Source organism: Tachyglossus aculeatus, chromosome 23 (assembly GCF_015852505.1).
Source record: "Tachyglossus aculeatus isolate mTacAcu1 chromosome 23, mTacAcu1.pri, whole genome shotgun sequence".
In the NCBI taxonomy this organism is placed as follows: Eukaryota; Metazoa; Chordata; class Mammalia; order Monotremata; family Tachyglossidae; genus Tachyglossus; species Tachyglossus aculeatus.
Genome location: NC_052088.1, coordinates 22,672,144 through 22,696,760, shown reverse-complemented (window position 1 = coordinate 22,696,760; position 24,617 = coordinate 22,672,144). Strand labels below are relative to the sequence as shown.

Sequence of the window (24,617 nt, the reverse complement as noted above, 5' to 3'; positions counted from 1 at the left end):
TCTTTCAGTGGTGTCAGTTTTTACTTCTGAATGCAGCAGGTAATTTGGATGGGGCTTTTAGAACACAATGAGCAGGTAAACTTCCCTTCTCCCTCTCCCTCCCACAGTTAATAAGGGCAACCCAGGCTGGCTTCAGGGTCTAATGAGGGAGTGAAAAGGTTCCCTTACATAGTTGCAGAGCTCAGCAAGGGGGTAAAAAGGCCTCATTCAGTGAGAAAGTTTGGTGGGGTTGGGTGACATTCAAAGCGTTCTTACCTCCATAACTGTTGGAATCTAGGGGACACCTCTCCCACTCAGCTCTCTCCCCAGACTGCCTGCCTGGCTGGGCCTACAACAAGAGTGAGGGGAACCAGAATTCTGATCATTTTAGTAGGGGTGGGGATAGAATATATTGGACAGGACCAAAGGTAAAGAGCAAATAGAGGAAAAAAGAAGAAAAAAGACGGAACAGGGCAAGAAGGGAAAGGAAGAAGGGGAGAAGTGAAAAGAGGGGAGAAGTGAAAAGAGGGAACAAGGGAAGGAAGAGGGAATCCATGGGAGAAAAGAAGAGGCAAATGAGGAAAAAGGGAAGGGGAAAAAGAGGAGATGGAGAGAAGGAAAAAGGGAAGAGGAAGAAGGTATTTACTTCTGCTGCTGTGGTGCTACAAATGAAAAACTGTCACTGTTTCTGCTCAATTCCAAGGTGGCAACAAGTCTCTTTGTGGTGTCCAAGTAGAGTAAAGTAGCAGAGGCCATGCCAGTGACAGAATTTCTAGCAGTATGCGTCCCTCAGGTCTGATCCCAAACTTGTAACATCTTTGTGCTGTGTGAAGGGCAAAAGACACATTCTCTCCCCTTTGACCTTCCAAGTTCCCATCTGTATTGCCACCAACCCCTCGCCTATGTACTGCCTCTGGCCTGGAACTCCATCCCCCTTCATATCTGACAGACCATCACTCTCCCCACCTTCAAAGCCTGATTAAAATCACATCTCCAACAGCCTTCCCCCCACTAAGCCTTCATTTCCCCTACTCCTTTTCCCTTATGCGTGGTTCTTGCACTTGGATTTTACTCTTTATTCAATCCACCTCAGTTCCACAACATTTATCTAGCTATCCATAATTTATTTTAGTGTGTCTCTGTACTGTAAGCTCCTCGTGGGGAGGGAACGTGTCTACCAACTCTGTTATATTGTACTTTCTCAAGTGCGTCGTGCACTGTTTTTCACACAGCCAGCATTCAGTAGATTGATTGATTGATTAACCAGAGGTTTTAGATATTCATTCTTCATGCAGAGGGAAGAACAGACTCTTTAAAAGCTACCTGGAAAAAGTTAGGGAAAATCCCTTACCCAAAAGGAGGAGCTAGCTAGCATGTGTTCTTAAACTTTTGGTAGTATTCACTAGTATTATTAGTATTATGCAGATAGCAAATTTGATATCATTGGAAAGGTATGGTTGCTGAACTAAGAGAAAGATGTTTGATTTATAATAAGTAGCTGATACTGCCCATTTCTTTCAAAGCCTCTAACTTAGAAATTATACAATTGGGTAGAAACTCGTCCAGTCAAATTATTTTCTGATACCTGCAGTTGATAATCAAATTATTTGTATATTTTCTTAAAAGGATATCTGACTTGGAGTTGTAAAAGATTTTAAGGATTCCTTTAATGGTTTAATTAGGACTCTGGTATGATTAGTAGGTTGTTTTCACCCACACCCTTGCAGTGTGAGCAAATATTCTGTGGCAGTGGTAGGCTTTTTACGCTACTCCAACTGAGCAGTTGATAGAACAGATCTGTCTGCTGTAGAGTGTTCATGCTGTCAGGACTAAATGCACATAATTTTTCAACCATGAGCATCTCACAGCTCGCTAGCCTTTTGCTCTGTGTAGCACCTATCAATGCTAAATAATAATAATGTTGAAGCATTATTAGCAGTGCTGCCTAGTGGAAAGTGCATAAGACTGGGAGCCAGGGAACATAGATTATAATCACAACTCTACCATCTACCTGCTCTGTGGCCTTGGACAAGTCATTTAACTTCTCTCTGCCTCAGTTTCCTCATCTGCAAAATTGGGATTCAATACCTCTTCTCTATCCTATTCAGATTGTGATAATAATAATAATGGCATTTGTTTAGTGCTTACTACATGCAAAGCACTGTTCTAAGTGCTGGGGAGGATACAAGGTAATCAAGTTGTCCCAGGTGGGGCTCACAGTCTTAATCCCCATTTTACAGATGAGGTAACTGAGGCACAGAGAAGGGAAGTGACTTGCCCAAAGTCACACAGCTGACAGGTGGCAGAGGCGGGGTTTGAACCCATGACCTCTGACTTCCAAGCCCGTGCTCTTTCCACTGAGCCACGCTGTGATCCCCATGTGGGACATGATCATCTTGTATCTAACCCAGCACTTAGTACAGTGACATTGGGATCCGAAGATTGGCAAGAAATGGCAGCTAGAGTAGTTATTAAAATACACTGGGAAGAATGGAGGCACCATTGTAGAATTGGATTTTATGAAAACAGACACTATATTCTAGGAGATACAGTGTTTGTGGAAAGCATATATGTGTTTTTTATGTGTTAAACTAACAAAATTTTTGTGACTCCTATCAATTGTCTAAAATAACTTCAGTCAACCCGAGCCTTTCTCATAAATAGCTTTAAGCTCAGTGAATAAAGCCAAGCTTGCATTATTCATTCATTCAATCATATTTATTGAGCACTTACTGTGTGCAGAGCACTGTACTAAGCGCTTGGGAAGAGCATTATGGCCGTTCTACCTCACAGAACACAGAAATCCCATGTTGCTCACACATACACTCCCAGACTCTATCATATCCCCTCAAATATTTGCCATCTTCCTTTCCGTCTCCCCCATATGGTTATAGCAAACATGTGGAACTGTCAAAGCATTTTCAAGTAGAAGAATAAAGGCACATGTCTAAATCTCACTCTATGCAAGTTTCTATGTCAGGACAGCGTAACTTGATGTGATGTTGGTGTCACTTGCCAGCAGCTTTTCAGAAACAGATTATGGTTGAACAGGGTTATTCCTTAATTCTCCTCTTTCCCTGACGACACCTTAATTTTGAAGTATGATGGATTCCTTTGTATATTACTTCAGTTTATGTTACAGTATTGCACATAAAGAACATGCAGCTTTTCATCATTTTTAAGAGATCTGTAGACGGTTGGGAGAATTACATCTTTTTCCATCATCTGCATCAAACCCCTACTAAATTCTAAATTTGAGATCGGGAATTATATCTACTAACTATTGCACTATCCCAAGTGCTTAGTGCTTTCCTGCACAGAGAAGCTCTCGTTAAATACTGTCGATTAATTCATTCAGTCATATTTATTGAGTGCTTGCTGTGTACAGAGCACTGTACTAAGTGCATAATTAAGTGATTAATAATTGATTGATAGTAAGAGAGGGATTCTAGTTAAGAGGCTGGCATTTGGGTCAATGTGCCTCAGTTTCGTCATCTGAAAAATAGGGATTAAATGCTACTCCTTCCTACTTAGACTGTGAGCCCCATGTGGGATGGGGACTGTGTCCAACCTAATTATCTTGTATCCACCCCAGTGCTTATACGGTGCTTGGAACATTGTAAGCACTGAACAATCACCAACATTATGATTATTTTTTTCTTTCTAATTTAAAAATAAGAATTTACATATTTATGAAGTCACATTATAAAGTGACTTTATGGTGTTTTAGATAGCTGTTAAAATGCTAATAGTATCTAGCATACCTCTGCTTTACTCAGCACTGAGAAAGAATACCCAGATATTAACTAGATATGATCCCCAGCTCTCAAAGGGCTCACAATCTAGGAAAGCAGGGAAAGGGGACTGGTGACAGACACATAAGAAGAGATGAAACAATAAAAACACTAAAACAACAAAAATGCAGTTTCAAATCCATTTACATAGCTGATTCTCATAGTAATGAACATCTTCCCAGAGAGTATCTTTGTACAGATTAATTAAAAAACAAAACTAAAAAAGCAGTCCTTCTTTACTGCTCCACTGGAGTTATTTGCATCACTGTGGAAGGGCTGCAAGGAAAGTGAAGGATTTGGTGATTGCAGGAAGTGGTGTGAGTGACTGTGTGGGTGGTATTTTCTCTGCTGAATCAGTATTGCATCAGTACTCCTACGTACTTTTACTAGTGGTACTGACTTTCTGACAAGATACAAAACCAGAGTCTCGTGGTTCCTTAAGGCCTCTCTTGCTTTTCAATTTCCCCAGAGCCTTGGAAAAATTCCACTGAAGAAGATTGGATTTTACATATTTAAATTATTCTAGTAATCTCAGTTGGAAAAATTATATAAATATGCTCAATACTTACTGTTATTCATATAATTTTTCCTTAAAACAGCCTTCTGAAGCAGCTCATTAGGGTTAACCCTGTTTTACGAAGGAGGAAAGTAAGAAACAAAAGGACTCAGTAGCCTAATACCAAATGGAAAGCTGTAATAGCCAATATTTTATTAGTGAGCATTGCCCAGCCCACTGAGAAATGATACCTAAATAATATAAATGTCTTCCCCCTATTTGTGCATTATTGGCAATTCCATCTCACTTATGTCTACGGCTGTGCCTTCTCTGGGAAATTCAAGTGTGGAATTGAGGTTTTACCTGATGAATTGGTTCAATATGGTGCCAGTAAAAAATGTCTCTCCTTTCTGCAGTAGTTGTGGGGTTTATGTTTAAATTATTTAGATAATTGCACCAACTCTGCTCCCCTCTCAAGATTGCATCTGGAGAGTTTCCAATACTCTACCAGTCTCAGCTACGGGAGGGAGAGTCAAGCAGAGGCATACCCATTCCATTCCTAGCTTGGTCGGCGGCTGCCAAGTGGAAGGCAATCTGCTACAAGTCAAAACTCACTGACAATGCTGGGCAGCAGCAGCATGGGAGAGAGTCAGAGGCAGACTCAAGTTTTCTACATGGAAGAAGGCAATGGTAAACCACTTCCGTATTTTTACCAGGAAAACTCTAGGGATACACTATCAGAATGATTTACAGGTAGAGGTGGGGTATTCTAGAAGAGATGTATCCATGGAGTCGCTAAGGGTCAGAAATGACTCGACAGCATAAGACAAGATAAAAACACCTCTACCAACTAGATTATCTCTGGTATTTGTTTTAATTGAAAGGTGTGGTCATGTCACTACTCAGTTTTGTTCATTTCCCAGTATATGAGCTGCCTTGGGCATCCTTCCATGATGTCAGGACACAAGTACAGAGGCTGTCTGGACTTATTTGTCCAGATCACAGCTACAAAAGGTCCAGGGAAGGCAAGTGTACCACTGGTGAAAGTTTATTAAGACCAACTTTCCCCATCAAGCTGAGGCTATTCCTTCCCCAGAGTATTCCTTTATGTGCCATCAGAAAGAGCTAAGGCAGAATGGGTCCAGTTCAAATTGTAGTGGAAAATAATCCGGGCTTCCATTTTCACAAACTTTAGGAAAACCCTACCCTTTCGTTCATTCATCAGAAGTTGTTATACAGAAACTGACTCCACCCAATTAAGGAAAGTCTGTAGAAGACCCACTGGAAACATGAAAAGCTAGGCAGTATGGAGTTTTGTTACATGGGAATTGATTGAATTCCCAGATTGAAAGAGGCTCAAAGTTAAGGGAGTGCTAGAAGAGTCCTGAAGGAATCAAATGGGGCATATTAGATGACTGCCCATAAAATGGGAATGGCGGCAGATGTCAGAATAAGTAAAAAGGCAAAGATGAAATGTTTGAATGTTTCTACAGTGATGTTAGGACTAAAATGGGGGCTTTTTCCACTAGGTCATGCTGCCTTTAGTCCAAGGATGCCTCAAGCTAAACTCTAGGGAAATTGCAAGGTAAACATATCAGGCCATCTCTGTCCCACAGGAACTCACAGTCTAAATGAGAGTAAACAGACCATATAGAACAATAACGGTGAAATGCAGAGCAATAAATTTCAACATCAGCAATGATAAAGAAAGTAGCTCAACCCACTTTTTGAAGGGAAGAGTCCTCACACTCTTTGCAGCTCCAGAAACAGTATTTAATTAGGGGGTGGTAGTAAGAGTAGGAGACTTCATTTATCCTCAGAAAGACTGCTAAATAACTATCCAGGAAGAAAATAATGAAGTTTTTAGATAGAATAAATGAGTGTTTCTCAGACTAGCTAGCCAGAAATTCAACAAGGAATATACTAGATTGAGTCAGTCAATTGTATTTATTCATTCAATCATATTTATTGAGCGCTTACCATGTGTAGAACACTGTATTAATTACTTGGGAGAGTATATAACAATATAACAGACACATTGCCTGCCCACAACAAGCTTACAGTCTAAAGGGAGTGAACTGGTTCTGGTGGAAAAAATATGAGAGTACTTCTCTATAGTAGCTGCAGCAATGGGATAAAATGTAAAGTTCTTCATAGGAGAGAGGGTCAGAAATGTCCCCAATGTAGAGACGTTTAATTTCAGAAAAAGAAACTTGAAAAATGAGACTTCAGGTAGAAAGAAGCTGTGTTGACCTTGGGCGAGTCACTTAACTTCTCTGTGCCTTGGTTTCCTCAACTGTAAAATGAGTATTCCATACCCGTTCTCCCTCCCACTTTGATTGCGTATAGGTTACTTAATTGCTATATGGAACAGGGAATGTATCTGACCTCATTGACTTGAACCTACCCCAGCGTTTATGACAGCGTTGGCACATAGTAAGTGCTTAACAAATACCATAAAAAAAGAAGAAGAAGAAAGGGGTAGGTAAACAAATGACTTGCTTGAATCCTGGAGGCTATTTCAGGTCCAGGTAAAATGTGTGTCTCAGAAAAGCATCATGACAAGCAGGTACCCTCAGTGGCAGAGGTAAAGGTGGTAGTCATGAGGGGGAAAGTATCCTTTTAAAAAAGTAAAACTTTCCAGAGGAGAATTAGAAGTGAGTGGATCAAAAAAAAAAAAAAAAAGCACATTAACCTCAGTTGACTTGCAAAAGCAATCTATCTAGAGAAAAGGCAATCTGGATTGTAACCACATGAGTTATAACTTCAGAAAGAGATCTCAGAGTCATTTTAACTGTTCTTTTAAATCATTCATTCAGTGTGGGATGTCAGCCATGAAGGCCAACTAAATGCTGGGCAACATCAGGAGGGGATTCATAAACAGTACAAAAGGCATCGTTTTGCTATGCTGTAATACTGCGATGGTGCTGGAGTCTCCAATCAGGAAAGACAAATGCAGCTCAGTCTTGAGTCCCCAGGATCGAGAATCACCAGCCACCTGGAATACCACATACAGTTCTAATCCTCACGTTTTAGCCAAACATTAATCAAGCTAGAGCAGGTACAGAGAGGGCAGTGAAGATGGTCAGAGGACTGGAGACCTTTTTTGTGAGAAAGACAGAGTCAGGAGTTTTCAGCCTGAAAAAATGTAGGCAAAGAAAGGGCAGGATTGAGGATTACAAAATCAAGAAGGGTGTGATTGCAAGCATAGAAATGTTCTTCACCAAATCCCGTAATGAGAGGTACCCTTTAAAGAGAGAGAGCTGAAGGATCAAAACCAACGAAAGGAACACTTTTTTACATAGCAGGCAGTGAACATATGGAAGCCATTAAGTCAAAGAATCGTGTAGGCACAAATGTCCGTAGGTTAGAGAGGAGTTTGGATAAATTCCTGGATGAACCGTCCGTATTGGTTTGCTAGGGAGAAAATTAGGGATGTAGAGGGGTAAAATGAGTGACGTTAAGTGAATGTAGGTAGTGTTGTGAAGAGATTATTAATTTGACCCAATACCTACCATTCTTAATTACTAAATGGACTATGGCGTGATAAGATGCAATAAGATTTTACACTCCCCGTAGCGGAGAGGTGAGTACTAAAGTTCAAAGGGACATCAATTAGGATGACAGTTTGGTGAGTGTATTTCTTGAGGTCTTGGTGAATGACACATTTGTCCTTTGGGAAGCCAGGGAGTGCCGGAGAGGTGCCATCAAGTCGTAGTCAACATTCATTACTGCAAAATATGCCTGCTTCAGGTCTTGGATCAGCATTCATTGATGGATCACATGACAAGCCAACCCTGAGTCACTGAGCAATATTCCCAGAGCCAGGATGTCTCAGAATTTCTAGTCCAATGTGGGGCAAAATCTGGAATTCCAGACATGTCCAACTGCTCGAGTCTTTATTGCACTGAATTTAAAACCCAAGGTAAAAATGTTTAATCACTTCTTGTTGTACTCTCCCAAGTGCTTACTACAGTGCTTTGCATACAGTAAGCACTCAATAAATATGATTGGATGAATTGATGAATAATTTAATTTGAACTGTAACATAAATACCATTGATTGATTATTTGAGCACTAAATTAAGCATATGATTACCTTTTATATAGTTGAGAAAAATGGCTAAGGCTAACATATAATTGAAGAAGAGCGAGTGAGACATACTTATTAAGAGTGGAAGAGCATAAAGCAGGGTTAACTGAATTTATTTGTAAATGTCCCTGTTTTTTGTAGTGAGTTTGTAATGATTTTATTAAATGGATGTAATTTCCATTTATGTAATAGCACTTTCATTTCCTTAAGAGTAAATCTTAACTAGAATACCTGTTTTGGTTCATCTTGGTGACCGCTTATACATAAAGGAAATACTGAGAATATTTGTTGTCTTACGGTGTTGTCTACCCTGAAGCCATTAGAATAATAATTTTGATTATAAATTACCTTCATTAGTACTGAATTGATAATCATTTATACAAATTAAAACATTACTATTAGCTGTGATCTTTTTTCCCTTTATTTTCTTTCAGCCTTTAACCAGGTTTAAATAGGAACACTTGAAATTGTTACAGAACTTCGGGAATTTCTCTATTTGCATAGGGCAATTTGTTGGGCATTTTATTCGGCTTGGAAAATATAACAGACTTTTTCAAAAATATCAACTTAATTTTACAAGATTCTCTCTTGATAAGTAATGAAGATACAGAGAAAATAATAAGCATTATAAACTTTACTGGAGACATGAAATGTATAACATATTATTCTTAAAAATGTATTGAGCTACAATGGTTTGCTAGATGTTATCAAGAATATGTGGAAGAGACCATCTAATGAAATAGTAATTTTTAGAGCATTCATTATAAATTTATTTCAAAGCTCTACCAAGAAATCTTGGCAAATTTAGTGGGGAGAAAAATATTTTTTTCAAGTTTAATTTCTCCCATGTAAATTTTCACAAGAAAGGCTAATCTTGGGTACTGCGGAGATGAAGTAAAGAATAGGCGAGGAACTGTTTTAAGAAAGAAGGTCTAAAAGTTAATGTCTGAAAACTTTAACTAACCCTGACGTGTTTTGCTTTTCAAAATTTGAAAATTGGGCTTAGATATGTTTTCCCTGGCAGGAGAAAGAGACTGCTGATGAGTTCACTTAGAGCATACCACAGAAAAACCCAGAGTTGCAGTCCTTGTCTAGAAAGAGAGAGAGGCGCACACACAATAAGAAAATCCATCTATGGCCATGGTACAGCACTTTATGCTGTGATTGGCTGTTGTCATTTGGCCCTGCCAAAGTAGACAACAGGTGCAGAGTCGCTGACAAGGGTGGATATCTAGGATGAGTAAAATTGCTGATGCCTTGTGATAGAGTGTCGTGTCAGATTGTAAACTGCTGAGCTATGACAGAGTGGGACGCCAACTGACATATTTTCGGCTCATTTGATGCTCTCACTCACATTGCTTGTCTCTCTCCGTCTCTTTCTTTTTTTCTCCTTTCTTCACCCTCTCACTCTACCTCTCTCCCCCCAGGATCTTGTCCCTCTCTTTTACTCCCCCTCTTTGCTTTACTTTCACACCGAAGTCTCTTTGAATTCCCAGGTAACTACACTGAAACCCTAGAAGAACCTAGGATATTATCAAAGCACAGAAAATATGACCTAAATAATAATAATGTTGGTATCTGTTAAACGCTTACTATGTGCCAAGCACGTTCTAAGCGCTGGGGTAGATAGAAGGTTATCAAGTTGTCCCCGTGGGGCTCACAGTCTTCATCCCCATTTTACAGATGAGATCACTGAGGCACAGAGAATTCAAGTGATTTGTCACACAGCTGACAAGTGGCAGAGTCAGGATTAGAACCCACGACCTCTGACTCCCAAGCCCGGGCTCTTTCCACTAAGCCACGATCTTGTCAACTAAGAGTTGGTGTAGAACGCTTGAGCCAATTTAACCATCAGAATTTTATAGCCTTTTAAGGGATACTGAAAATTCAACTGTGACCTCATTCAGTATGAGGGAAAGGAAATACAGGATGAGTCTGGAGAAATAAGATCTGAAATGAGTATAAAAATTGGGGAAATTAGCAAGTAAATAAAAATAGAAAAATGAGAATGTATACCATGGATCAGAATTTCATTACCATGAGACTAAATTTTATAAAAAGCTCTCCTTCATTTTTTTTTAATTCAGAGAGAAAGTTCATTGCATGTTATGATGAGATATAGGTATGGGTCTTTTCTTGATCTTGCATATGGCTCCTTGGTTTGTTTAATTTCATAACTACTAAGTTAAAAAGTGTTTTCAAGCAAGTAAAACCCAGTGTGGAAAAAAGGAAATCATTTGGTTTGATCCTAATTACCAAATAAAATATCAATCAGTGGTATTTATTAAGCGCTTACTCTGTGTAGAGCAGTGTACTAAGTTGTTGGGAGGCTGTAATAGAGTTAGTAGACGCCATCCCTGCCTTCAAGAAGCTTACAGGCAGATATGTACAGCTTGGATGCTACCAGCATTCGTTGACTTGTGAAAGATGTTGGAAAATAAAATGCAGTAAGAGGAATAGGTTTTTTTTCTCTGTGAATATTGAGTCCCGTGTAAAATATCCTTCATAAAGGTTAGTATGTGAAGCTGCATTCACATTTGTTTTTCTCCAAAATGCTCTCTCATCTCTTGGTTAACTGACTGTAGTTTTACCTTTACCTTACAATATTTGAAACATTAAAACCTTCCCTTCATCAAATAGTAGTAGGGAGCAGGAGCAGCAGCAGTGTGAAAACCAGTGGTGCTTAGTGGACAGAGCACAGGTTTGGGAGTGAGAAGGACCTGGCTTCTAATCCTGTGACATTGGGCAAATCACTTGACTTCTCTCTGCCTCAGTTACCTCATTTGTGAAGTGGGGAGTAAACCTTTGAGTCCCATGTGAGACAGGGACTGTTTCCAATCCAGTTTGCTTCTATCCATTCCAGTGCTTAGTACAGTGCCTGGCACATAGTAAGCATTTAACAAATGCCACAATTATTATTATTAGTTGTAGTAGTAGTCGTAGTACTAGCAGTGGTATTAAGTCCTTTGTGTGTACAAAGCCCTGTACTAAGTGCTGGGGAAATACACCGGTGAGAATTATGATAGGGTTCCTGGTCCTTCAGGGAGAAAGCTCACTGTGGGCAGAGAATGTGTCTACCAACTCTGTTTTATTGAACTCTCCCAAGTGCTTAGTATAGTGCTCTGCACATAGTGAGCACTCAATAATTGCAGTTGATTGATTGAAAGTGGCTAACGATGAAAGAATCCAACAATACGAACCCAAAATCAAAATAAAGGATGAGGATGGGAATAAATGCTAAAATGAGATAAAAGTTAAAGGGCCCTGAGTTTTGAGTTTCTCAAAGCTCAGAATCTAGTAGGCACAGAAACTACTAGGGTCTTCCCCAGTATCCCCCTTGGTGGAGGGATTAGGTGCCACTACTTCTGTCTTTCCCTCTGGGATGGAGCAAGGCAGGTTGGGATAGAGTCCCCAGGATGAGGTGGTGGGGCAGCCAAACAGTTACTTCTTCCATATTTGCCGACATTAGGATTGGATGTTGCATTGCCTTGTTATGGCCTCAAAAGTGTTAGTCTTATCTACAGGGCTCCTAAGGTTGGTAAGGTTAAGGGGTTGCTCACATTAGATGTGTTGATTCAGATTTAAATACTCTTTGCCACTGTAATATTACCTGGAAAAATGTGCTTGGCCTCTGCAGACATAGCTTATTCTCAAGATAAACCTATGCTTGCCTTAATTATGATGCTCTTCTTCTCCACAGATTCTACTCTCTATTTTGTTGCATTGTCACCTATTCTAACAATAATAATAATAATTATGGTATTTGTTAAGCACTTACTACATGCCAGGCCCTGTACTAAGGATAGATACAAGCAAATTGGGTTGCACACAGTCCCTGGCCCAAGTTGGGCTCACAGTCTCAATTCCCATTTTACCGATAAAATAACCAAGGCACAGAGAAGTGAAGTGACTTGCCCTAGGTCACACAGCAGACCCATGGCGAAGCCAGGAGTATAACTCATGACCTTCTGACTCCCAAGCCAGTGCTCTTTCCACTAGGCCATGCTGCTTCTCATTATAGCAAAATCTTCTACTTAATGATTTTGTGAGTGTGTATAGCTCTTTGGCTCTAATGGAGCAGTTCCACATGTTACCTTGCTTTATCTTCACAGTGACCCTGCGGAAATCAGGAGAATCTGGTATTGCTATCCCCATTGTAACTGAGGAAACTGAGGCACAAATAGGTCAAGTGGCTTATCTGGAGTTAGAGTGACTTAGCTCCTAGAACTGGGTTATTCCCACTAGACCACACTGCCTCTACTTTTTCCTCTTTGAGCTGCGCTGGTATCTTGTCTTCCGCTCCTTATCCAATTCCAAGGTCTAGTGTCTGATCTATTGCAAAAACATTGGGGTGAATTCCCCAAGGAGCATCACACCAACCCACCTCATCATCCCCAGCAAAGCCAGTCCTAGTCCAGGTAGCCTCAGGGTTTGCCCAAGGATGAAAGACCAAAGGTGGTTGGGGCTTCCGACAGACTTATACCTACTTCTGCAGGGGCAGAGAATTGAATGGGATTTGTCAAGAACACCTATCAATGTCAGTCCACTTTGGTGGCTCACAAGGAACTTGGCTCACATTTATTACAGCAACCCTCTGCTCTGCCTGTAACACTTGAATCTCCTTCTTCCTGTCATTCTTATTGCTCTATCCAGGCTCTTCCCCTTTTATAAGTGAATTGAATTCACAGAGCCAGAATGAAATGTTGACCACCCATTTTCATCCAGTTTATTTCTTACAAGAACGTCCAAAGCAACTGCATTGACAATTAATGCCAGATATAGTGGGGAAAAAGAAATTAAGTTAGTGGTGAAGTTGTGCATTTGTTGTTGTAGTTATCTGAAACCAATATAAAAATAGATAGCCAGCTTTAGCTAATTACAAGTACCTTTGATCTACATGTATTCTTTTCTGTTCACTGAAGAATGATTAATGGGGAGGGGCCGGTACCAGCCTTTGTGTTCAGTCTGTATGTTCAGTGACGGGGTTTCTCTTAATGATAATGAAGAGTTGGTAGCACAAGATTAGCTATTTGTGTGTATCTCATTTCTCCCCATTCCTTTTAGCATTTAAATAACATCTGTCACCTTCAGCTGTTTATTACATTTTGAAGTACCTGTTGCCTATCATTAAACCATGTTTTGTAGATTCTTGCACCCTTGAGATGAAATAATGCAATCACGTGAAAACAAAAAGTGTTTGAAAAGAGATTCTCTAGATATGAAATATTTGTTAGCCTTCAGTAGAAGTATTTTGGGGAGTGGGGAAGGTGCTGCTAGTGTAGAGCAAATTCTTGAGGTGCCTAAACCGATTGAGAGCCTTGTGTTAGTGACTGGAAACGTTACTGATGTCTATAGAGTAAAAGCAGAGCTGTTTCTTCACTTTCTATTTAGAGGATGTCATCATCATATTGATCCCCCAGAATAGATTGTGCCCAACCCAGTTTGTTGCCATTTTCTGCTTCGTGAGCGAATACCTGAAAGCCATTCATAAAGCCTCCTCATTAGAATGCTAACCTAAAAAAAGTGTCTGCCCCTTTCAGACACTGTTAAGGAGTCAACGATTTGTCCAGCAACCTGAGAAGACAGTTTCTATGAAGGCTGAGGAGGCTGCAAATGGATCACTTTCTTCCTGTTGGAAAACAGAAACAGTTCTCTTGGGAAGAAAGTGTTTCTTTTAGGGGAATCTTCAGCAGGTGACAGCTGAAAAGCAATAGAATTGTTTCTAAGGGCACCATTCTCCCAAGAAAGAACAGTGAGGAGCACCCTCGATGTCCTAGCCGTAAGGTTTATTTCAAACAGCAGTCTACACGGCACAGAAGTTACGCAAAAAAAACCTGAAGGAATTGTAATTATTTAACCCATCATTAGCAGTGCATTCTTGAGGGCAGACTGATGCAGACTGATGATGCACTACCCTGATAAAGAAGGGCATGGTAGATATGATTGAATGAGGGTTTTTTTGTGTCATTTCTGAAACAGCTGTAGACATTTAATGTAATGAAGGGAAAACTGTTGTTATGGTGCCATATTCACACCACAATATTTAAGATTGTGTCAGCACTTTCATTTTCAGAGGTTTATAATTCAGCCATAATCATTTGCTCTAGGCAATTATGTGTCATACAAGCTCTCAGCTGAGGATCATATTTTTAACCAGTTTTTTTTTTTTTTTTTGCTGTTGTTCCCTGGTTTGGTTCTCTATAGGAATTTAAGATGAATTAATCACTTGTGTGTTTCAACCTTGTATATCTCAAAATTGAGTCTTTTTTAAAATTATATAACTTGATAGTTTTTTAATGCCCTTGATGAGCCAAGTAAAATGGTTAAAATAATGTTATTGGATGATGAGAATGGGTTGCATGCATAAAGATTGGATTGGAAAGGAGCCTTTTTCTCCACTCTTCTGTCACTGGGTGACTCGCTGCTTTGCCTATTTGAGGGTCCCTCCTTTTCTCTACCAGTAAAGTGGACCTGTGAACATAACCTTTAAATATATACGTGTATTTAAATCTCTCAACCCATGGAAGTTTTTAATAGCCCAGAGATCTTTAGCAGTCTTTCCCATTCTTTCCTATGACAGATTGTTAATGATGTAGCTAATGGCTGTGGGCATCAAAACTGTGAGAAATACCAATAATGTAAGTTGTAGCTTCTATTTTTACTACTTTTTTATCTCCTGTAGTCTGATTTTAAGAGCCTGACCTAATTCCTTACAATCCTGGGGCCCAAAAGCCAGGACTAGTTTGAATCACTACTCCTGTGATTGAGGGCTGGTCTTCTTTTCATGGAGGTTGTGAGAAGTAATGATTTAATGCTTATAAAGCTCTTTGGATTCAAGATGGTATGTGAATATAATGTATTATTGAGCTTTAAAATTTTGCATAAGGCAGTAACTCTATATCAAAACCTCATAAAAGTGTTGCTCACATGTATGTGGTATGTGGCTCTTAATGCCAGATGATGTGTCCTTCGTAACCCTTACGGTCTACTGTGAAAAGTCCATCTGTAACATCAACTCTGTTGCTATACTACAGCCTATTAAGGACTTGTGGGATTAAAGCTTAGATTTCCTGATAAAACTTTAAGTAAATGTATGTATGGTTGTGATTATTACATTCTATTATAAAAATGTCTAGGATGCCTTTAAAAATATGTGAGCTGGTAAAAACTAAGCGGGAAATATAGTTTGTATGTAGAATACATACAAAATATCCCATCTACAGGTTGAATCGGAATGACAGTGATGGAAAGTTTATTTGTGTTTATGGATACAGAATACACTCAAATGTGTGTTTTTTGTGCTGAACTGAGAATAAATACTGGCTGGGCATATATAAGCATAATAGAGAGTTTATACATACATGTTCAACCAGGAAAATATCACTTATGGTAGTTAACCAGAGAAGTTGTGTCCAAGAGAGGCAGGTGGCGGGAGGAAGGGAACTTTAGTAGGGGTCAGACATAGTCCCTGTTCCACATAAGACTCACAGTCTAAGGAAGAGGGAGAGTAGGTATCAAATCCCCATTTTACAGATGAGGAAACTGAGGCACGGAAAAGTTAAGTGACTTGCTCAAGGCCACACAGCAGGCAAATGGCAGAACCAGGATTAGAATAGAGGTTGTCTGACTCCAGGCCTGTGCTGTCCTAAATTTGCAAATGGGAGCCTTTAGAGAAAAGAAGAAAAATGATGTTTAGAGGGTGGGGTTTTTTTTAAGTACAGTGATCCCACTTTTCCATTCAAGACTTTGGGAGACCCCTAGGGGAAAGTTGCTTTCTGATGAAGAGGTGGAAATATATATGAAAGGTGTTCAGGTAGTCCTAGAAATGATAAATCCTGCAACATTGTCAAATTATTTTACCATATAACAAAATACATTTAAGCATCGCACCATATAATGCCAAACTTATCCCATTTTTTTCTTTTGCTATGCTCTATCATACTATATAATAAATAGTTACAGAACAGCAATGTATTCTGACCTTATAAGAAAAGGGTTTTTTCCCTATTTTTATCTTAAGACACTAAACTCCAGAAACTCATTCTAAATAATGTGGAATTGCTTTCGCATTAAGATCAAATAATTTTAATATTTTAAGGCCAACACTCCACCTTTAACTCATGTTGTGGTTTTTTTTCACCCAATAGTGTCAGTTACAAATGGAGTGTGATATCAGCATCGAATTTCCTGGTTGTTGTTTTTTTGTCACAGTTTGAGCTCTATTTAAGTAGTATTTTTTAATAAAGACGTTTCACTGCTCTGCTTTCCATTAAACAGATACGCATTGGAACTGACCCTGTTTTTCAAGGCTTTTTTTAAAGGATCAAGAAAATTCTCATTTGTGGTTGATCTTTTAATAACCTTTGAAATGGCAGTGATGATATCATCATAATGCAGAAGTGCAGTATTAAAATATGATATACAAAGCCTCATCACCAGCATGTGCATTATAGAAGGACTCTCTTAATAATCTTAGTGGTATTTGTTAAATACTTACTATGTACCTAGCATTCTACTAAGCACTGGGGTAGATACAAGATAAAGGGGTCAGACTTAGTCCCTGTCCCATATGAGGCTCACAGTCTAAGAGCGAGGGAGAATAGGTATCAAATCCTCAATTCATAGATGAGGAAACTGATGCACAGCGAAGTTAAGTGACTTGTCTAAGGCCACACAGCAGGCCAATTAGAACGGAGGTTATCTGACTCCAGACCTGTGCCATTTCTAATTTGCAAATTGCAACCCTTCCAGACTTTAAAGCCCTCAGTCACCGTGCCCCCTCCTATCTTACCTCACAGTACGTACGTTTTACTTCTCTAAAACCAACCTAATCACTGTACCCTGATCTCATGTATTTCACCACTGACCCCTCACCTACATCCTGCCTCTGGCCTGGAACTCCCTTCCCCTTCACATTCGACAGACCATCCCTCTTTCCTCCTTCATAGCTTTATTTAAATCAGATTTCCTGCAAGAGGCCTTCTCCAATTTCCCCTGCTCCCTCACCCTTCATTGTCCTGCTGGCACTTGGATTTGTACCCTTTAAGCACTTGATATTCACTCCATCCTCAACCCCACAGCACTTACATTCATATCTGTAATGTGTTTGAATTTCTTTCTCTCCCTTTAGACTGTAAGCTTCTTTTGAGCAGGGAATAAGTCTGCCAACTCTCTTGAGTGGTACTCTCCCAAGTACTGGATACAGTGTTCTGCACACAGCAAGCGCTCAATAATTATGATTGATTGTTAAACACCAATCATAGGGGTGCTCTGGTGCCAACTCCTTGGGGGACCGTGGGAGCATATTGCCCTATGAGTTTCCGAACTGGAAAATGATGGTGATGATGGGATTTGTTAAATGCTTACTATGTGGTTACCCAGCACTGTACTGACCCTCTAGACTATTAGCTCGTTGGGGGCAGGGAATGTGTCTGTTAACTGCAGCATGGCTCAGTGGAAAGAGCACGGGCTTTGGAGTCAGAGGTCGGTGGGTTCGAATGCCGGCTTTTCCACATGTCTGCTGTGTGACCTTGGGCAAGTCACTTAACTTCTCGGAGCCTCAGTTACCTCATCTGTAAAATGGGGATGATGACTGTGAGCCCCACGTGGGACAACCTGGTCACCTTGTATCTCCCCCCAGCGCTTAGAACAGTGCTTTGCACAAAGTAAGCGCTTAACAAATGCCATCATTATTATTATTATTATTATTATTTCCCAAGTGCATAGTTCAGTGTTCTGCACACAGTAAGTGCTCAGTAAAGAGGTTTGAGTGACTGATTGCTGGGGTAGATAGAAGATAATCTAGTAGGACACAATACCTGACCCATATGGAGCTTACAGTCTAATTGGGAAGTAGAACAGATATTGAATCCCCATTTTACAGATGAGGAAACTGAGGTACAGAAAAGTTAAGTGGCTTGCCCAGGGTCGCACAGCAGCAAGTGGCAGAGCTGGGATTAGAACCCAATTCCTCTGGCTCCCAGGCACATTCTCTTTCCCTTCGACCATGCTGCTTCTACGAAATGGAGGCCTTCTAGCAAAACCTGCCCCTGCTAGACCTCACTCCTCTTAAAATCCTGTCCCTTAGAGGGGATTTGTCCCATGCTCAGAAAAAGACATTGGCATCTGTGCTATCCAGCAGTTCTCCTCATTAAGAATGAGGGCTAGCCTAGTCTGAAAGGGTCATACCATCTGGGTACTGGGCTGGGCGCAATGTCGCAGCTAGAAGTTTGCAGCCATGATGTAGTCACTATACGACCTAGATGAATGTCCCAAAATGGGTCTCTTAAAGCCTTAAGTGGAAACTGCCACTTTTGGTAGTTACAGGGACTGCCAGCAGCCAGCAAGTGATATTCAGTTTGAACCAGAAATATTTTCCCCCTGCAGCTTCAGAGAGCACCTTTGTTACACCATGTGGAGACAGAAGAGGAGAGTAGAATTTATTATTACCCATCGTAATGGAGTGTACTGAGTATAACTGGCAGCTGACAGTAGGGGATTGGGGAAGGAGGGAATGAAATTAGAATCCAAGCCTCCTGACTCACTCTTGTCCTAACCATTAGACTGGCTGCCTCAAAGTTGCTGCAGGCTTTATTCTGCTGAGAGCATTTACAGCCTAAACCTTCATTCCTGAGTCAGGAGATTGAGGGTAGAAGAAAATCACTAAATTTTCACTTTCAGATATGGTCACCTACCCAGACAGATCAGTAAACACAGACAGCAGAAGCCAGGAAGAAACTTTGGTGGTTGGTTGGTAATTGACTCCCGGGACTTAATTTTGATGTTTTTCATCTCTGATACAGAATTCATTGGTAATGCTGTAAATTGTAAAAAGGCTGCCACTACAGCTTTTAATTCAGCTGTTTTGACTTTTCTTTCATCATTTGTTATAGCAATGTATTTATATAGTAAATTTTAGCATTTTTCCATGGGTAGAGCTGTAACTAAACTAAAAAAAAGGAGCCTTCAGAACAAACATTGTGTCTAGCAGCTCTTAATCGGCGCTGCATAGCGACATCAGCTATTTTTTCCTCTCTCTCCCACCTTGTTCTGTCAAGAGCACCCTGTCAGGAGTGGCAGGGCACCATTAGTGTCATCTGTTCTATTACATTCAAATCAGGGATTTGGTTTAAACACTTCTGCTTCAGTCAGGATCACAGATTCTGAAATCATTGTGCAACGTCCTGATTTCTTCCTCCTTCTCTTGGAAGACTGCAGAATGTTGCAATTTGCAGCTTCTAGTTTATCCTTCCGGAGTCTTGCAGTCCAAGTGGACATTATGCTGAATGATATAATCCTCTAATGTGATTTCTTACACTGGGATGTATATGTTGTCTGGCTTCTTCCTCCCGCTGTTTACAGAGAGAAGCTAGTTTCAGAAGGCTGAGGTTTTTGCTAACTGGTAACTTGTTGACCCAGTAGATCTCTTTGTGGTTCTTTTCCTTGATGTAATATGTGCCATCCTTGAAATACCAGGCAATTGAAGCAACTGTAATGGCCCTGAATCTCTCTTACAGCCTTTGTCAAGGTTTGAACTTTCCAAATTATGTATTTCAGACGTTGAGAAAGAAAGGACTTAATGGCTGTGACAGTCCCGACCCCGATGCAGACGATTCAGTAGGTCACAGCCCTGAGTCTGAGGACAAGTACAGGAAAATTAATGAAGATATTGATCTAATGATCAGCAGGCAAAGATTGTGTGTAAGTACTCAGAACACTCTTTCATACTTTTTTTACTTTTGATATCTCTCTGAACCTGGCAGGCATTGAACAAGAAAGAAAACAAAGGCTGTGAAAGCCCCGATCCTGACTCCTCTTATGCACTCACCCCACGCACTGAAGAAAAATACAAAAAAATTAATGAAGAATTTGATAATATGATCAAGAGTCATAAAATTCCTGTAAGTACCAAAGGTAGATGGCTGGTCTGCTGATAACTGCTGCAGTAACATACCTTAACCCTTTCAGTTCTGGTTCATTATTGCAAGCATTCCAGTAGCCCACACGTGCAAAAAGGCAGTTTATCAGGAAAGAGTCTTAAACGTAGCCATCCTTTGATTAATATTTAAAAGAACTTCATTAAAAATATCTGGCCATCCTACGTACCAAAGCCATACAAAAGCAGTAAGAGCAGCCTACAGCTGAAAGCATTGAAAAGGAAGTGAGATATCATATGATCGCCCTACCCAGATTGGGAGAATTTACAGACGTGATGGTTTCACGCTCTTCACCATACAACTTGCACAAACACTAATACACCAGGAAAACACTGGAAATCACCTACGGACAGTTTTAACAACAGACCATATACTTCCTGGGGTGACGCTGGAAGCTCACATAGAACTGAAATTCTTTTATTTCAACTGACGAAAGGAACTCCATAGATCATCTCCTACAGGAATTTCAGTTCCTAGGCATCCAAATTAAATTCAGTAACGGCACTGAAGGGTTAAAGCTAATTGCTCGCTGCAGGGATACAGACTGCATGAAAACCGAATGGTAAGATTCAAACCTGTTTGTGTGCGGGGTGATTTTACAGCTTCATCAGAAAATTTGCTTTTGCCTACTTCTTCAAGCATTATCCATGCTTTAACATTTGGCTAAAATTTGTCTTAACCAAATCAGAATCTCTAACTGTCATATGCCTTGCCAGATATCGAAGAGAAATAACTCTGCATGAGCTATTTTGTTTGCACACATTTAGGAAAAAAAAAACTACTCTCATCATTTAAGCAATGTTAAGTTTGTGACACAAAGGAAACTCGAGGCATACTTGTTCTTCAGTGTCTATTTCGGGCACAGTCTTAATCTTATTTAAACTTTGTGGGGTTAATTTTCTTTCAAAAAGTTTCTTTTTTGGTCAGCTAAAAATAGCACTGTTCAACTGACGAGATAGGTCTCCATGGCAGAAACATTCGGGCAATTAAAAGCCTGAATCCAGAGAAAGAGACACTGTACTGTTCCAAAATGAGTGCAGTCCCGAATTGAATGAATAGATATTTTAGATTATAATATCATATTCCATGAATAGATGTACTTTAAGCTTCATATGCTTAGAATGCCTTTGTTTATAGAATATATTATTTACACATACACGTATATATGTAAGACAAAACAATATATCTATGTATGTAAGAAATGAAAGCAAGCTCTTTCTTACATAAATTTTATGCTATCGAATTAACTTTATATAGTCTGAAATGTGAACATACAATACATTGGGGGGAAAATGTAAAATATGCTATGAAGCTGAAAATCATTTACTTCAGCGCAGACACTTAATAAAATTCAGTATCTCCCACCAAATGATACTGAAGAATTCTGTTCCCTGGATATCTTGAGGAATTGGACACGTAATCCTCAAAACGGAAAAGAAAAGGAAGAAGACGCTACTCTCTGCTAAGGCAATCTTTCCCTAGCCCTCTGGGAATACAGTATCACCGTGGCCTTCCAAGATAATTCCAACCGTTCTTGGCAGGCACAGTCACCCTGGGAAGCAAGGCTCCCTCCTGTGTCTCCCTTATGCAGAGGTCTGTGCATTCTGTGAAAAAGAAGGCCAAGGGAATATTTAAATTGCCCTTGCCGAAGCAGCCGCCTAACACATAGAGAGAAGAGAATTAGGCTACATGATTCCATAGTGAACCCAGAAGTGAATATAACCCACTTGTCAGCCCAAAAGTGAATGGAAAGGCTTATTAGAATTTGTTAGCAGAGTTATAGGTAGGATTTTCCTTTCCTGCTTAAGTGTGTTAACTTCCAGGGCGAAAGGGCAGATTTTTTTCTATGTTCTTTAAGAGTGGTTGGAGTGGTAAAGTCGCTCTGGCTGTGGAGGGAGTTTATACAGCTGTTCTAAATCTAGTATGGCAATGACCAGGGCATTCCTCTTGGCCTGTGGAGCAAATTGCCACCACTTTTTTAAAACTTAAAAAGCATTCTTTTTCTTGTTCAAAGACCCTGTTCAAGTGGTCACAGAGCCTCTTTCCTTCAAAAGTAGAAACTCTGCCACAGTTTGAATCTACTAATGGAGCAAAATCATTGTCATTTCAATGAGAACAGTGAACCAGTGGCACTCAGGGTTTAGCACTGGTTTCTCATTCCTCATTTGCATGGAAATGAAAGATTTCCTAAAAATTCACTTTGTCTGTCATGGACCAGTATTTCTTCAGCATGGGGTTTATTACCATGTCTCCCTCCCTCCTAGACTGTGATCCCATTAGGACAGGAACTGTGACCTATCCAATAACTTTGTAGCTCCCCTTCATTTAGTACACTGCTTGGCACAGAGTATGTGCCTAATAAATACCTTCAAAATAATGATAGTAGTAGTAGTTATATTTATTAAATACTTACACTGTGCCAAGCATTGTACTAAGCATTGGTGAAGTCACAAGGTAGCCAGATTGGACACAATCTCTAGCCCACATGGAGTTCACAGCCTAATGGTAGGAGAGGAGGTTTCTTACCTCCTTTTCACAGATGAGGAAACTGAGGCATAGAGCAGCTAAGTGCCCTACCCATTGTCACAGACCAGGGCAGAGACAGAGTGGGGATTAGGACCCGGGTCTCCTTAATCCCAGTCCCCTGCTCTTTCCTCTAGACTACACTGTCTGGTGGAATTCTCTTCTAAAAAATGAATGTAACAACTGTAGGTGATGGAAATCAGTGGTTCAGACCAAAAGGAAGGAAAGTAAGGATGATCATAATTGGTTCCAAGAGAATGGACTAGTACTAGTGGTGATTTATGAGATAACAGTTGTCAAAAACTTATAAAACCCAATTGAGCCCAATTCTCCCAAAGATTAAATTTCCTTCCTGGTAATTAAGCACTCCTGTAGAAACGTTTGGCCCACTAAGGGATCATTAATGTGCTGCATTGTACATTATGCACATACGTACAGCAGCAATACACTCCAGTGCCTCATGGTCTGAAAGTGAACGAGTTCTTCTCAAAGTATCTAATTCACTCAGGAAATGAAGCAAGGTACTGGAAGAATTGGGGTTATTGTGGCGAGGTTATCAGGTGATGGAAATCCTCTTCATGTGTTTATTGAGTAGAGTCAGAGTAACCTGTACATTCATGTAGATTGGTGTAAATATATTTGGACGAATATGTTAATCAGCCCAAATTTCCCCTGCCTGTACAGACGTGATTTCCCTTCCAGGTGCTCAGCCCTGAGAACCCTGTAGCAAACCAATTTTAATTAGTAAACTGATTTCATGTTTTAAATATTAATAACGGACAAAGGATGAGATATTTTCAAGTCCCCTCGTTTTAATAAAAACTAAGATGAAGAGTGGATTCAGTTTCCATTCACTTTCAGGAATATGTTATCACTCAATCAACAATTTTAATGGGCACCCAGGGTGTGGCAAGTATCATAAATACAAAGTATGAGCTTCACAACAATGATTTTCATTACCATTTTAATTAATTATAGTAATAACAACTAGTTTGTAATAAGGACATGAAAATAAAAGAAGGGATGGAGAGACTGTAAGTTCATTAAGGGCAGGAGATGTGTCTGCTGATTCTCTTGTATCATACTCTTCCAAGCACTTAGTACAGTGTTTTGCATGTAGTAAGCGCCCAATAAATACAACTGATTAATTCATGTGGAAAGAGTCTACTCAAAAGACGTGTCACACCAATTTCTGAAACTCATTTCCCAAGGTGTGTTATATTTTATGCTTCAACGACTGGAAGCATCAGTGTCATTCACCAGGCTATCATCCATCTCAAACTTCTAACTCCATCTCACCAGTTATAACTCTGCCCTCTCCTCTGCCCAGCAGCAGTACTCTCCATCCTTCTTGACTCTCATGTCCATTGCCTGTTTTAACTCCCTCCTGAAACTTCTTGACCCCCTTCCTCTCCCACCACTTACCCATAATGACTTGGGCATCCATTTCAGGGTTAAAACTGAAACCATCAGGTGTAATCTTCCTAGAATCTTCCCTGCTCCTTTACAGTCCCACACTCCTGCTGCCCCCTCTTCGACTCTCCCATCCTTCTCAGCAGTTTCTTAAGAGAACTCTTATCTACTCTTAAAATTTTCCCACTCCATCTGCACTTCTGACCCCATTCCTTCATACCTTATTCAAACTCTTTCCCCCTCTCTTCTTCCCTTCTAGACTACCATCTACAACCACTCACTCTCCAATGACTCCTTCCACACGGCGTTCAAACATGTCCTTGTAACTCCTGTTCTAAAAGAAAAAAACACCCTCCCTTGACCTCATGCCACCCTCCAGTAATC

General features: G+C 40.1%; 1 protein-coding gene and 1 non-coding gene across 6 annotated transcripts in view; both read left to right on the top strand.

Annotated features, from left to right (window-relative positions):
* Window positions 1-24,617, top strand: part of MEF2C (myocyte enhancer factor 2C) — a 175,501-nt gene that overhangs the window by 101,587 nt on the left and 49,297 nt on the right. For 4 of the 5 annotated variants that reach the window (XM_038765867.1, XM_038765865.1, XM_038765866.1 and 1 more), the window contains exon 4: window positions 19,918-20,061. In XM_038765867.1, the coding sequence (XP_038621795.1) occupies window positions 19,918-20,061 (144 nt within the window). Of the gene's footprint in view, window positions 1-19,917; window positions 20,062-20,123; window positions 20,262-24,617 lie in introns of all 5 variants that reach the window. The other variant, XM_038765868.1, reaches the window with a different exon arrangement.
* LOC119944995 lies at window positions 4,737-4,874 on the top strand. The gene has a single exon (XR_005456131.1). It is a non-coding gene; the product is annotated as a small nucleolar RNA SNORA7 (small nucleolar RNA).